The 14,917-nt window shown below is 44.4% G+C and overlaps 1 protein-coding gene across 2 annotated transcripts in view; it reads left to right on the forward strand.

Annotated features, from left to right (window-relative positions):
• DOCK11 (dedicator of cytokinesis 11) overlaps positions 1-14,917 on the forward strand; it is a 79,773-nt gene that overhangs the window by 43,388 nt on the left and 21,468 nt on the right. For both annotated transcript variants that reach the window (XM_083797048.1, XM_083797047.1), the window contains exons 29-40: positions 217-300; positions 732-843; positions 4,403-4,581; positions 6,545-6,661; positions 7,351-7,426; positions 7,748-7,851; positions 9,859-9,970; positions 10,119-10,185; positions 10,670-10,717; positions 11,251-11,393; positions 12,043-12,158; positions 13,908-14,045. In XM_083797048.1, the coding sequence (XP_083653174.1) occupies positions 217-300; positions 732-843; positions 4,403-4,581; positions 6,545-6,661; positions 7,351-7,426; positions 7,748-7,851; positions 9,859-9,970; positions 10,119-10,185; positions 10,670-10,717; positions 11,251-11,393; positions 12,043-12,158; positions 13,908-14,045 (1,296 nt within the window). The remainder of the gene's footprint in view (positions 1-216; positions 301-731; positions 844-4,402; positions 4,582-6,544; positions 6,662-7,350; positions 7,427-7,747; positions 7,852-9,858; positions 9,971-10,118; positions 10,186-10,669; positions 10,718-11,250; positions 11,394-12,042; positions 12,159-13,907; positions 14,046-14,917) is intronic.

The following is a 14,917-nucleotide window of genomic DNA, read 5'->3' on the forward strand; positions in this document are numbered from 1 at the left end:
ACCTGAGATGAAATATGCATGCTCTCATTTTAAATATTTCTGTTGTCCACTGGAGACTTAAGTGAGGTCATCCAAATAATTTCAGGGAAACAGGATCAAGTAAATTGAGACCCAGAGGATCAAATCTGGCTGCTGGTGGGATGGTAGCATGGAGATGATTTAGGATGATTGCTTTCTTCTTTAATGATTAGTCACATGCCACTATGTTTTCTGCAGCGTTGTTTGACCTTTATGGACAGAGGATTTGTTTTTAACCTGATAAATGATTACATTTCTGGATTCAGCCCGAAAGACCCTAAGGTATGTAGTGCATTTCTTGAAAGGTGGTTTGTGGTTGTACTTGTCTACCTCAGCCAAAGCTCTGTAGTGATTATTTCATACCACACTTGGAGGCCTTTTAGACACGGTTCTTGCAGAGCTTTCTGTAGGCAGAGACCTCTCTGTCTAGGCTGAGAGCCTCTATGCAGCTAAGCTTTAAAACAATATAAAGAGCCAGAACTAAAGGAGGGACTGGTTAATAGTCTGAATGAAAAAGGTAGAGACATCCGAAGTGACAGTTGCATGCAGTGATGCTTAAGAGGACATCACAAAAATTGGTCAATTATTACTGAGTTCACTAAATGGTATTTATATTCCCCAGTCTTTGTATAAGAAACACACAGAACTGGAAGCAAATAAGTCAAACTGAAAACGTATTTTTTTGTTTGTCTGTTTGTTTGTTTTTTCCTCAGCTGCTGGTTGAATACAAGTTTGAATTTCTTCAAACCATTTGCAATCATGAGCACTACATTCCTCTGAACTTACCAATGACCTTTTCCAAACCCAAGCTGCAGAGAGTTCAAGGTATGTCCTTTCTCAAGGGACAGGCTAGAAAGCTATAATTTGTCATTCCTGATGGCCTCAAACCAGACACAACTTGGTTTACTGTCAAGGAAATTTATGTCTGAGTTAGCCTTATTTACATTAACCTCAGGAAAAGATGCTGCTCTGGCAGTATTACCTTATTGGGCTCCAGAATGGTCTGCAATCAGTCCTTTCAGTATTTCCCACGTTGAAATTCAAAAGGGATTCACAATATCCAAAACAAATTGCCCCTATTTCAGTAAATACAGGTTGTACAAGTGTAATCCTTTGTTTCCACAACTGTCAGCATCCCCTGAGAAGTATTGTTTCTCATCAATCAGGGCCGTAGTGAATGGAGATAAAGGAGAAAAGATTGCATTCGCTGCTCTGCTTCCAGCTCTCTTTATGGCCAGAAGAAGGTGATTTAGGTTGCTTTCTGCTTTCATTTTGAACACAAGTATAGCTGTGCACGGTGCATTCAAGCTTGTACTCAATCCTGGGCTGAAGGCAGCCAGCAGAGCACTTGAACCCATGCCGATCCTTAGTGCACAGCATGGATGTACGTGCCGTGGCACCGCCACGCACCCAGCCTGCTTTTGCAGTCACACCACGTCCCCTTTGGTCCCGATGTTGCTCACCACAGGACAGATGCGGTTTGCAAGGGTGCGAGCTGAGGTGCTGTGCAAGTATTTGGCTGCAGCTGGGCTACCGATGACAGTAGGGATGAACAGTGCCTCACCAGCATCCTAAGATTGTTATAGACAGCCTCATGCTCTCTGGGTCCTGATTTCTCATCTGTGCTGGATAAATGTAGTGAAAATTGCCAGACCTGGGTGCTAATAACCTGGCCAAGACAAGTACCAAAGAGGAAGGTGAGGCTTGGGATTTCCTATGTGAAATCCCTGTGGATTTATTTTGTTGAGATAAGGGAATGTTTGGCTGTGCCTCCAGAAGCAGCTATGCAAATCCCAAAGGAGTTCCCTTTGCATCCTGTTGGCAAAAGCAGCAATAACTCTCAGAATAACTCTTTATTCTGGTATGTTTCTGACTGCTCTGAGTTTTCTGGGCCAGGTGCTAACACTGGTGTACGCTTACATCAGTTTGGCTACTTGCCTGCCATGGTTTTAACAAAGAGCACTGCTAGAAATGGCTGAGAAACAGAAAAACACACAACCACTGTGCCTCCCCATTGCTTATTAGTGGCACGATAACATAACAATGCTCTTTCTTAATTAACATTCACCTTTGCATTGGTTTAACTGGGAAGACATAAGAGCAGGTCACCTTTCCTCTTCTGTTTTACTGTAACTGGGACCTGACAGTTGAGATTTTGCTTTTAAAATGCCCTCAGGTAGCAGAAGTGCCTTTGTGGTAGTGCCTGTGCTATGCCTGCCATGGTAGAGGCATAGTGGTACGTCTCCATTGCAGACTCATCTGTTTTCAAGGACAGAACTGTGATTACAGGAGACAGTGGGCTCAGAGGTTGGGAGTTACGATGTGCACATCACCAAGGACATGTCCTGCTGGGGAGCCTCACCTCTGTATCAGCTTAATTTGAATGAAGAGAGGGGACATGCCCAGCCCCCTAGTACTCTGTTCCTTGGAAAAAAAAAGTAATAGCCTCCAGGAAGATGGAAAAAGAGGGCTTCTGCAGCAGAAGCTGGTATAGATGAGCCTGCAGGCAGAGCACATCCCAGTGAGCTGGAAGATTGCATCTTGGAGCAGTTTCTTTGAAACATCTTAACTGATGAGAGGCTGGTAGCTGGTCTGCATCCCTATTGCCTCTCCTTGGGGACATGTGTGTTTCATCAGCCAGAGCAAACCACTACGCCTGTCCTCAGTCAGCAGCACAGAGTTGTGTTTGCTGTCTTGTGATAGCAAAAAACCCAAGAGATTGACAGAAGTTTGAAGTTAAGCAAGTAGCTTGTAAAAAATACCAAACCATGACGTACTCTCTAATTTCTCCAAGATCTGTTTGCTTTTGCTGTCTTTTTGTTGGTCCCTTTTCTTTTTACACACGAATTAGATTTTTTTATTTGCTGTGGAACAGTTCACTTCAGTGGGTAGGTCCAACTGGTGTCACTGAATCCTCTAATGTCAAATTAAATATGCAACCTCCAATCAATTAGCTTGCATCCGACTAACGAGGTAACTATGATGTGTGACACTTAGGCATTTACTAACATGACTAACAATGAAAGCAAGATAATAGTTCAGATTGCTTTCTCTTTCCTCTGAATCAGATCTTCACAAACCAATAAATGGTACTTATGAATCAACCAATTTGAAAATATGTTTTTGCATGGGGCAAAGCTGTTGGTACCCTTTGGCTGGGATTTTCAAAGCTGTGTGTATGCACCCTGCATAACCACAGAAAAGCTTTCATACTTGTGGGGCTTTCAGAAACATCTGAGCTGAGCACACAGGTTTTGTACCCTTTGGGGGAAGAATGCACAACTTTGAGGTTATCCCTCTGGGAGGCCTAGTGCTGTAATGCAACAGTCAAACGGTTGTCTGTTGTGGGTCTGATTAGGCATATGGGCTGCCCGAAAGAGATAACGGTGTCAGGGTAAGGTCGTTTGTAGCAGGCTGAGTGAGCATGCAACCCACTCGGAAATCTGTGTCACGGTTGCTTTTCTGCTGCATTACCCAGGCAAGTCAGTGAAAATGATGCCTCATCCTTGTTGCAGCCGCTCCTTTGATCACAGTATAGATACAGCCTGAATCTACGTGAGATGCAAAGTGCGAGTTAATTAACCAGGCTGATTAGGTACCGAGCTGCCTTTCTCCTGGTAGTCAGGTCTGCTTATAAGCTGTGCTGAGTGTTTGTTGGTGAGAAGCTAATGGAGTCTCTCAGCTTCTGGCAAGCAGCTTCCTGGAACCCTGCCCTGGTTCCCGGGTCCTTGCAGCGGGGCTGGAAAGCCTGGCTGTGTAAACTGCTGGAGGATGCAGTAGAGGTCACTTGGCACCGCGTCCTTGTTTGCATCCCTCATCCCAGCAGGAGTATTTGCCTCCGCTCTGCTCTCTGACCCTGGCGACAAGGAATGCAGGTTTCACAGAGGATGTGGAACAAGCTGCAGAGATGGCACTGCCAGAGCTGGGCAACTGTGATAAACATGCAGTCCCCCTACCGCTCTCACAGCTGCACCGTGGAGGTTAGTGCCTCTGCTGCCTGGGCACTCCACGGATTTTCAGGGTCACATGGAGTGTGGAAGGAGCCTGTCAGCTCCCAGGCGGTAAGTCATGCTGTCTTTCCCTCTTTCACCCATCTCTGACTTTCCAAATTAGTCCTAATCCTTCATTTAGCTGCTGCTGAAATGCTGAGGGCCACAATTCATGTCTAGTCTGAACTGGAAGGTGCCAAGTTCTTTAGTATTACTTAACTCAGTGGTGGAAAAAACTGTAGTCAGTTCAGGCTTTATTAACAGATCACTGCACCGTAGAAGAGAGTGTGATGAACTGTGCTCTTGGACTGTTTTGGCTTACTTGACTGTTCTGTCTCACTCTGAATAGATCTTTGGAACATTTTCCTTAACCATTGCTTTGCTGTTTCTTTCAGATGTAAATCTTGAATACAGTTTAACTGATGAGTATTGCAGGCATCATTTCCTGGTGGGGATGCTTCTCAGAGAAGCCTCTGTTGCCTTGCAGGACAACTATGATATCAGATATACGGCCATTGCAGTCTTAAAAAATCTCTTGATAAAGCATGCCTTCGACAACAGATACCAGCACAAGGTCAGGCATATTTTGTTGGCTTTTAAATGTAATGTTCTTGAATTTTATGAAAAATCTTACATCAGAGTTTTAGATATTGCATGGTGCACTGAGGATGTTCTCATTACTGTTTAGGAAACTGTTTTAAGTAACTGATATTTATGACATTACAGAAATAGCTCTGAGAAATGGTCTAGGAATACAAATAATTGAGTAAGATAACTGCAGCGCTCTTATCCACGCTGAGTATTTAGATAAAGCTCTGAGCCAGTAAGGAACCTGAGAGTGTCGTTAGCCAAGAGGCTGTTCAAAGTTAAGCAATGGCAATGTTCTTCTGGTCTTGGGCTTAAATTAATATCCTGCATTAATATACTATAATTAGGAAGCAGGACAGATCTCTGTTACAAGTCAGCTGCATGTTTGGCTAATTAGTGAATCAAGAGAAGATCTGTGGATTGTCATGAGATGCTGGGTTTCCGCCGGGGAGTTTTCAGCTTTCTTTGGTCAGAGGTTCAGCATGTGGTATTGGTGAAAGAGCCTGGAGATAGACTTGTTTTCTTTCTGGATGCTGATCCCTCCCGAAGTACACGCCCTTGAAAGTACAGGGCTACCTGTCCAGGTACTACCTGTCCTTGCTGTAGGCTGAAAACAAGCCTCTTTTTAGAGTTTAGCTCCTAAAATTGCTCCTAGTTTGCTGCCGTCTGGGTTTTATCTGGGAACAAGGATAGTATCCTGGGCATGAAGGGTAGAAATGACCCAAATGTGCCAGGGACTCCTACCCCTCTGCATGGACAAGAACCAGCTCCTCTCCTCTCCCATCTCTGCGTCTTTGGCAGCATCACTAGATTTTCTCTGCAGCAAGGATTCCTGGTGACTTGTACAGCCTGGAAATAAAACCATAGCACGTGGTAGTTGGCCAGACTTGGTATAACGGGAGAGATTTGCCAGCTGTCTGCCAAGGCTGGGTCAGAGGCAGCCTGTTTCTGCTCTTTTGGGTGCCTGAAAACCCTTACGCTAATTCAGAAGCTGTTTGCCTCATCAGTGTGCAGCCTCCTCAAAAATACCATGTGCTTAGAATTGTCCCTCTGGATTTTTATACGTGTGGTGCTCTGGGCTGCATGGCCAGGAAGCTGGCTGGAGCCAGGGCACGATGCTCAGCTGGTGTCCTGGGAATCAATCGCCTTGCAGGCAGGACAGGCTGACCATGGCAGGGTCTGTTGCTGCAGTCTTGCTCTAGCCAAGCAAACCTCATCTTTATCAATGCCTGAAAGAGGATTTGCTCAGCCTGTGATTATTTTCAAGATTTCTTGTATCTTTTGTCGTACTGAATCAGAAGAAAATGTTGGATTCTTGTATCAGTCAAAATGTGCCATTCGATTTGCAAGCCTTAGATATCTTTTTCTAACCTTTCTGTCAAGTCCAGAATAATCAATTTTTATCAAGAAAATAATTGGTTGTCGAAGAGTACTGCATTTAGAAAAGCCAAACAGACTGTTTTTGATCATTTCAGAAGTGTAAAAACAAGTCTGTATCAGTTAATTCAAGTTAATCCTTTCATACAAACTGTTTTAACTAGGAGCATTTGTTACAGAGAATTCCCGACTGGAAGCAATAGTCAGCACCAGGCAAAAAGCGAATGTTTTTAGTTCATTACTCCTGAGTGTTGCACTTGAAAATCAAACCACGTGAGTGAAGTGCCAGTTAAAGAGTTAGGAAATCCGGGATTTAATTTGTCACACTTCCTGTATGACTGGGAATGTCATTCAGCCCCCGAAATCCCTGACTTCCCAAAGCTTGTAGCTAAAAGGGTAATATCCACTGGTAGCGGGAGAACTGGTGATGAGAACTCAAACCAAGCCGTGCTCCCAGACACCATATAGTGTGTAAATATATATATGTATGTATATACATTTTGGCTAAAGAGCTTCCCTTTTTCACTGTAGAAAGCCTGGGCTCTTACCTACGTTTTTCTCCCTTTTTTCAGAACCAGCAGGCAAAAATAGCCCAGCTCTACCTGCCGCTCTTTGGGCTGCTCCTGGAAAACATCCAGCGAGTGGCCGGCCGCGACGTGCTCTCCTCCTGCGCAGCCGCCTCCAGCCCTGTGAGTGAAGCCCCGTGACCCCGCACCGCTCCCCCTTGCACCTCTTCTCCCTGCGCACCCCCAGTTGCATCTCCCACTGCCTGCAGCTAGCCTTAACTGTAGATACACGTTTTTTTGTTGTTTTTGTTGTTGTTGTTTTTTTCTCCCCGCCATCCAGTAATGTGCTTGTTTATTTAATTTGGCATTTCCTGTGACTTTGCTCTGTCTGCTGTACTGCTGGTTTGCTTGCTATTGTTCAGTGTATTTCTTTACAGCATACATAGTGCTTTACGGTGAGGTAAGTCCCTCCAACTGGAGTGAGTTGGAACAGGACTCAGCCTCAGCCTCCAATAGCTTTTCTGGGGACTGTCTGCCTGCCTGAGGGATCTGTGTGGACTCAGCCTTGCAGACGAGGCTTTCCTCCTTGTTTAGGGCAAAGTAACAACAACAACAAAGATATTTAAACAATAATAATTTCAAATCAAGTGATGAAACATGAAAGGGATAACACTGACATAATTTCCTTTAATATGTTCTACTGTTCCCCAAGTCATTTGTCTCCTTGTTGTGGGTGAAAGGAAATAGATTTTTTTTTTTTAATCTGCATTTTAAAAGCTGCCCTAATTTTCTTTTTTATTTCATTATTCTATTCTATAGAAGAATTGGTATTAGCTTCCATTGGTCACAACAAAACTCATATTGCTTTACAGGCATCCAGGGATGAATTCATGTGCAGTTTTGCATCCCCCTCAAATAGATCCAGCCTGATTGCAGACAAAGATACAGGTAAATTAACTTTTCTTAAATGTTACTTTTGTTTTTATTTTCAATGTAACTGTCACCAGTCCTTGGCAGGCACAGCTGGTAAACAGCTCTCTCCCAAAATCTGAAATAGCCATCTGCTCAGCAACTTCTAAGAGCTTGCATGCTTTTCCCAGGATGTGGTGGGACCCTGTCTGTCCTTTCCAGATGAACCAACTTTAAACGAAGGGTTTCTGCACGCCCCATCTGTACTGTCCAAATTGCATCCCCCACTCGTCCATGATGCATTGAGGAGTGTGGGTGCAAACCGTGTCATTTTGGGTGTTTTTTTGTTTTATTGTCCAGCCAGTGGAGCAGCACTTCCAAATGGCCATGGGATAAAGCGAGAGGACTCAAAAGGATCCCTGAACTCAGAAGGGGCAACCAGTTCACCGGATCAGTGTGAAAATGTAATGTATCTGGGGTCAGAAAGGACGGCATTTACTGCACCAGAACGTGGGCCGTGCACAGGCTGTTTTAGATAAGGGGAAAGGAAAAGGACTTCCCCTTGGTAACAAACTCAAAGAACAGCTTATAAAAACCTCTCTTTGGAAACAAGCAGATTCATGTTTAGTAGAGGAGGTCAGACTCACTGGTCTGGTATGCTTTCCCTCTTCAAAAATCTCTGAGCTAAAAATATAACTGCTGACAAATTATGAAATATGAAAGCCAAAATCCATGGGGAAAGTCTATCTGCATGTATCGATGTGCAGATACATTCCCCGTGCTTGGATGGGTCTGAGCTGGTCAGTGCCTGGTATGTGGCACTGGGAACTGGCTTCCACACACGGCTGGGCGGTAAAGTGCCATGACATGAGGTTACCGGTGACTGCTGACTCAAGAGAAGATGAGATATTTGTAGGAAAATCAGCACAGGTTAATAACCACAGTCCCAAACTTGCATTAGGTGACCGTGGTCACACCAAAAAGAGGTCTGGTCCAAATATTCACATAGCGTGTACTCTCTTTGGCAGATTGCGCACATGGAAATCAGGTATTTGTGCAGACCAGCCCCTGGTTTTCTTCAAGGCACTCTCCAGATGTCTTGGCATAAATCATTGATGCATCTTGAAAAACTTTGGCCCTTCCAACAAGCAAAGCAATGATTATCTGGGCTCCTGCTGGCTGTGTCCTGACATGCTCAGGAGAGGTGGGGCCTTTCACGCTCCCCCACATGAATCACAAAGCTACAAGACCAAGTATAGCCAAACGCCTGAGTATCGAACTGTTCATATTCAGCAGAGCTCAGAGCGTATGCTTCCACCCTGCTGGCAGCAACACCTGGCTGGGTTTGCAGAAAGCATTACGGCTTTCAGCTCAGCTTATCCCCACAGCCAGACACCCCCTTCTGTGTCCTTGAAGGAATATTTTTCAGAGTAGCTGAAAATAGATTCTCTGTCATTAAATGTAATATCCTCAAAGCCCTGTAAAAGTAATGCCATGTGAGGGAGCACAGCTTTAGGGCTGCTGTACTGGGGTAGACATGTTACTTATCGCCTGTTCCCCTGGAGTGAGTTGTGTGCTGACTTGATAGTTTGGCATGGTCAACAGCAAAGTTCTGGCTATAGCACTGTATCTCCAACCCTAATCTGAATGTTTAAATCTGTTTTCTTATGACTCATCCATAGCCTGTCACAGAATAAACAACAAATATGATCTGTGGGTCAGCCTCCAAACATCTGAGGCACAGCTTTAAGAGAAGCACCCTCCTTAGAGCTTAATTGTATCCATTTGTCAGGGGATACAGCTAGGGCGAGCACGGAGAACCCAAAGAAATGGTAAAATGTTAAGAGTCCAGTCTTTTCCACCACAGAATTCCCGGGCCTTTCCCACAAAGATTGACTCACCAGGAGGATTTCACTTATCTTTGCGTAATTCACCAAATAGGAGGGAAAAAAAGAACACAAAAGCCACTCCCAAAAATCAGGAGGGAAAAAAGTTTCTTAAGTTGAAAGTTCCTGTTTTTTAATAACTGTCATTTTGATTTGAAGTGTATGTATTTGGCAGAAAATTAGATTCTTGTTTTAAACCATGAAAGCTAATGAATTATTTTGTTTGATAAAAACTGACTTAAAAAACGTGGAACCTAGATGCCGCAGAGAGCAGAAGTGAAAGTAAGACTGCCGTGCGTTTTGCTGGATAAGTCATCATTCTCTGCCCAGACATTTTTTTCTGGGTGAAGAAGACTTTGGCTGTGTGTCCAGGATTTCCAGACTGCCCATCCCTGCATGGGCAGCAGCCCCGAAGGTGGAGATGTCTCCAAAGCATGTCACACATGGTGCCGATGGGGTTGCACGTGCTGGGGGCAGGAGGCATGCTGCTGTATCTGGGATGTGCTGGATTTGTTGTGCCCGCGCTCAGGTGCAGCCCAGGCACCCAGAGCCACTGGCCTCCGTGTGACATCTGTGTCCTGTTAGATCCGCAGAAGCTCCACGAGGAGCAGCGTGTCACACTGCAGCCGCCTGGATCAGTTTGAGATCCGAACGCTCCTGATGTGCTACCTCTACATTGTGAAGATGATTTCTGAAGGTTGGTGGCTCTTGCTTACTGAGGGTGGCGTACTGGAGGGCAGCCAGAAAGACAAAGAGTCCATTACTGGATGTTTGGGTCTGTAAATTCACTTTTTTATTAAAAAAAACAACGAAAACAACAAAGTGTAATTTTTTCCCTCTTTCAGATACGCTTTTAGCTTACTGGAACAAATTCTCCCCCCAGGAGCTGATCAACGTCCTTGTGCTTCTGGAGTGAGTATTGCGAGGCTACAATTCAAACACTGCACCTTTGTGCTGGCAGCATTGGCGAGGAAGAAGAAATGAGTGCAGCTGCCTCCCAGGGTGCACATGGTCCTATGCAGCACTAGAGGTGTCTGGCCAGGGTACAATGAGTTGATCTTCCTCCCTTTGAGAAGCAGGTGTCTACGGAGGGAGCAGGGTGAAGTGGCAGTTCCCTGTGCTCAGTGCAGGCTGTGCAGAAGGGTGTCCCAGCACCCACAGGGCAGCCTGGCTCACAGCGCAGCACAGCCTCCACCCCCTTGGTGGAACGGGTGGGTGGGAGACACGGGTGCACCGCTGGGTTCAGAAACCAAGGGTATGAGGTCTAGTAATGCATAAATATAGACCCCAAACCTTCATGCAACAGACACGGCTGGAGTAGATTTGAAATGTTTTGATCTTTCCTGATCTGCAGGATCTGTAACATACTTTTTTTTCTTTCTTTCTTTCTTTCTAGAGTGTGTTTATTTCACTTCAGATATGTGGGGAAGAGAAATATTGCCAGGTACTGTATTCTTCCATCTGGGGCCAGTGTGAGGGGGCCCTCCCCATGCTCCCCGCCACAGCAAAGGCAGGAAGGGAGCGTGCACACCCACGCCAGGCAAACCCAAGCAAGCAGGAAGCCTGTAGGGCTGGGGCTAGGACTCTGCTGAGTGTCATGTAGGGAGCAGAGTCCCCTCCTTTTAGCACCATGCCCCTTCCCTCCCGTCCAGCTCCTGCATGACACCCCCAGCCCCAGGCGCTCCTGGATGCCTGTGCAGGTTTGCAATGTCCCCCACAGTCGGCTGCAGGTGAGACACGAGTCACAGCTCTATGTCAGCTCCCTGAGCAGCAGCTCTGCTGTCTCATTTGCTCTACGGCCATCTGTCTGTAGCAGGCAGGACCAAGGTAGCCTGGTCAGTCCTGGGATTGTCTGGGATGAGACGCTTTAGCTTGTGGGAGGGAGGCCAGATCTCCAGGCAGAGTACCTCGTGTAATCTTGTAGTGGTGTGGCTTCTGCTCCTTGTCCCATCCCACAGCCTTCACTTCCCCTTGCAGGGTGCACGACGCCTGGTTATCCAAGCATGTGGCAGCTGATAGGAAATCCCAGACGATGCCAGTGCTCCGCAGCAGAGCTGGTGGGATGCAGGTGCGGCTCCAGCACCTGGGCAGCTTGGACACATCCTTCACACTCAACCACAGTATGTACAGTGGAGCGAGATGGGATCATGCAGTTTTAGCCTGTTGAAAACTTCATGCAGCCATTTGCTGTTTGCTCTTGGTTGCATGGGGATATTCGAACTCTGCAGAATTGTGGTGGTCACCACTCTCTCCTGCAACATTCCTAGATTTGAAGGGGAGATATCTGAGCCAGCCCCTTAAAAATAACCCCTGGGACTTAGGACTTTTCCTCTTGCCTGTCATGGCTCAGCTTCTTGGCTGGGAGTGAGCGCCGGTGATGCCTTGGTTTGGGTAGTGAGCAGGGCAGGCAGAAGAGTTGCCCTGGTGTGCAGTTCAGCCCTACACAGAGACCTGGGCTGGGATTTGCTCTAAACCTTTCCATGTGGGTATTTGCCATTTCCCTTATGTGGGTGCAACTTGTACACCTCAGTCTGTGTCTGGCTTTAAAGACAGATTAAGGGGAAATACTGACATTGTTTTTTTTGGTTGACATCAGGCTGAGGCATTCTCTAAATGGAGCCAGCAAATTTAGCATCTTGCTATGTGCACCTCATCTCACAAGACCAGGGAAGTGTAAAGGGAGAACCTGTCTATATCAGCATTTAAATCTTGTGGGAGCTGGAGTGCTGAATACTGTTTCCTCCTGATTTTTTTTTTTTCCGTCCACAGCTGCAGGCACCTCAGAAGCAGATATTGTGCACCAAGCATTACTGGAGGGCAATATAGCCACTGAAGTGTGCCTGACAGTTCTGGACACCATCTCTTTTTTCACTCAGAGTTTCAAGGTCAGCTTTGAAATCAAAAGTATTGGAGAAAAGTGTGCTGTTTTTCTGTGTGCTTGTTGCTTTTGGTGACCCATTCTCTTAGAATTACAGATTGTGAAAGGATTTACAAAAGTAAATCATTTGCAGCTTGTTTATTTTCCAAAACACTGAGTGTTCACAGGCTCAACAAGTAATTATGCACTTATGCAATCTCACAATTTCTTCAAAATTGCAAGACCAGGGAAAATTACGTGGATGTTATACCATGATTGTAGGCATTACAAAAATAGAATAAGAGGAAACGTACATCATATAGAAAGTAGGGACCAGAGGAAAGGGAAACGAACATGCTTACAATAGTCACTGTTTTCTACCATAAATTGCCTAGAAGTGAGAACCAGATTTCTTTGAATTGTAGTACATGGATGTCCCGGGGGCGGAGGCTTTCCACATGTGGTTGCTGGTTCAGATAGGACCAGTGCTGCTGGCAGAAGTCTTTGTCCTCCATATAGTGATTTACACTCCTGGCAGTTGTTGCCACCTACAAGAATCAAAGCCTTTGTGATGGAGAGAACCCTAGGCTGGCAAGAAAATACTGAAAAACCATTCCAGAAAAGCTCTTCTTGAAGTGTGGTTGAACAACTCTGTGTTTCAGAGTAAGCTCAATGAAGACTTCATTTTTAGATGTATTGAACAACATGAAGACAAAGTGTATCCTCTGCTTCTGTTATGGTGCAAAATGACCATCCTGGTGCATACATTAAATTACTCCATAATAGTTTGGCAATAGCAGAAGGATTTAGATGCAAGAGTTAAACCTTGCTTGAATTTCACAGTTACCTCTTTTTTAATATAGCTGAACCACAAAACAATGTGATTTTCAAACCACAGGATAGACTGGATTCCCTTCCGCTTTAATGGGCTTCTGCTTTGCTTTTATGGTTATACAGTGTTACCACACAGAAGTGTGCAGTAAATGTGCTGATGCTGTTCTTATTGACAATATAAATAATTTCAGTTTAAAAGTATAGATCCTAAACTTGCTCTGCTGCAAGATGTGTATAGGATGTCAAAGACAAATCCAAGCCAGACAAAAGCTCGATTGGGCTGACAATCATACAGGGGACTGTTGATCTATTGATATGGAGCGTCTGAATTCCTGTTGGGTGGCCACAATGTGCCAGGCTTCCTGCCCAGTGGCTGCAAGGATGGCAGAGGCATAGGCAAGATAACTTTGACATGAAACTATATTAATCCTCTCTAGGTAATTCTGTTTTGCCGTCTGTCTACAGGGGAGGGAGGAAAAGGGAGATGGGTTCCCAGAAGGTGCAAGTAGTCAAAACTCTGCAAAAGAGGAGGGAAGTGATTTACTGATTTACTACAGCAATAAAACACTTGTTGAGACTCATAAAAAGAAATGGAAAAAGAGTGTAACTGTTATGTTGGTAGCAGCCTGTTTTATTTAAAATATCTCAAGACCATTGATGAACGTTGTACAGAACATTGTCCAAAACCTAAAAGAGTTAGGTTTTGGAATTAGTGATGCAATAATAATAAAATGTTTTGTTTTATTCTCTGCTATTAAAATAGCATCTGACCAAACAGTGCAAGTTTGTACTGATTGTCACAGTTTCTGGTTATATTTTTACTAAAGGCTCTGCTCCTTCTCTGGCTTAGGAATCAGTGTGATTAATTATGCAAAATTCTCTCTTTCATTTTCAGCTTCAGGCACAACATTGCTGCAAACTAAATTCTCTTATTGCTTTCCAGACTCAACTTTTAAGCAACGATGGCCATAATCCACTCATGAAGAAGGTTTTTGATATTCATCTTGCTTTTCTCAAAAATGGGCAGTCAGAAGCAGCTCTTAAGCATGTGTTTGCTTCTCTGAGAGCTTTCATTAGCAAGGTATGTAATGCATAACTCCAAAGGTGCAAGAGAATTTGCATGGAATATGCAAATATAAGACAGAATATGCAAATATAAGACAGAATATGCAAATATAAGACAGAATATGCAAATATAAGACAGAATAAAACAATGTTTAACTTAAGTTAACTTTAAAAAGTTTAACTCCTGTTAAACTGCCATTTTGTGCAGTTTGAAGATAAGATTTAGAAAATAGCTTCTTAACCAGGGCATGTCTTTAAAACAGTTGTTACAACCATTATTATTTGCTGTATACCAGGAAACAAAATGAGAAATCACAAGGAATTCCTTCATGAGCCTGGTTCGCACAACTCCTATTAAGGATTAATATCCTTTCTACCCAAAGCTGATGCTTCTTGACTATTTTTTCCCCAAACTGCCAATATTGCTAACAGTGCTATTGCTTGAATAGTACTTGCACTGAGTACTGATTACCCAGCTCATCCTCTAGCCTTGAGCTGGATTTTACAGAGGGTAGCACCTGCAGAACCTCTTCCTACACTTTTCTGAGCTATGAGGCTGTTTAATCCCCTGAGCTCATGCAGTGACAAAGCCACAGCTAACCACACAAGAGCAGTGACTGATGCTATTGCTGACATTTCCTTTCATGTGTATCAAAATTTGCCACTTCTCATAAGTACATTTTTGATACCAGATGTACACGCAAACTCCGCTGCTTCCAAGCTGCACAGTTATAATAAATTCAAAATGAATTAAAAGCTCTCAAATCACTTGAATGCAACACTTCATTAATGAGGTAAATTCATATGGCTTGAGATTGCAGCGAGGCAGCGCAGCATGTGATTGATATGCAGAAAAGTATTGTTTCCAGAGGAGGTCTTGCATGAGTC

The sequence above is a fragment of the Anser anser genome, assembly GCF_964211835.1.
Source record: "Anser anser genome assembly, chromosome: 13".
NCBI lineage: Eukaryota > Metazoa > Chordata > Aves > Anseriformes > Anatidae > Anser > Anser anser.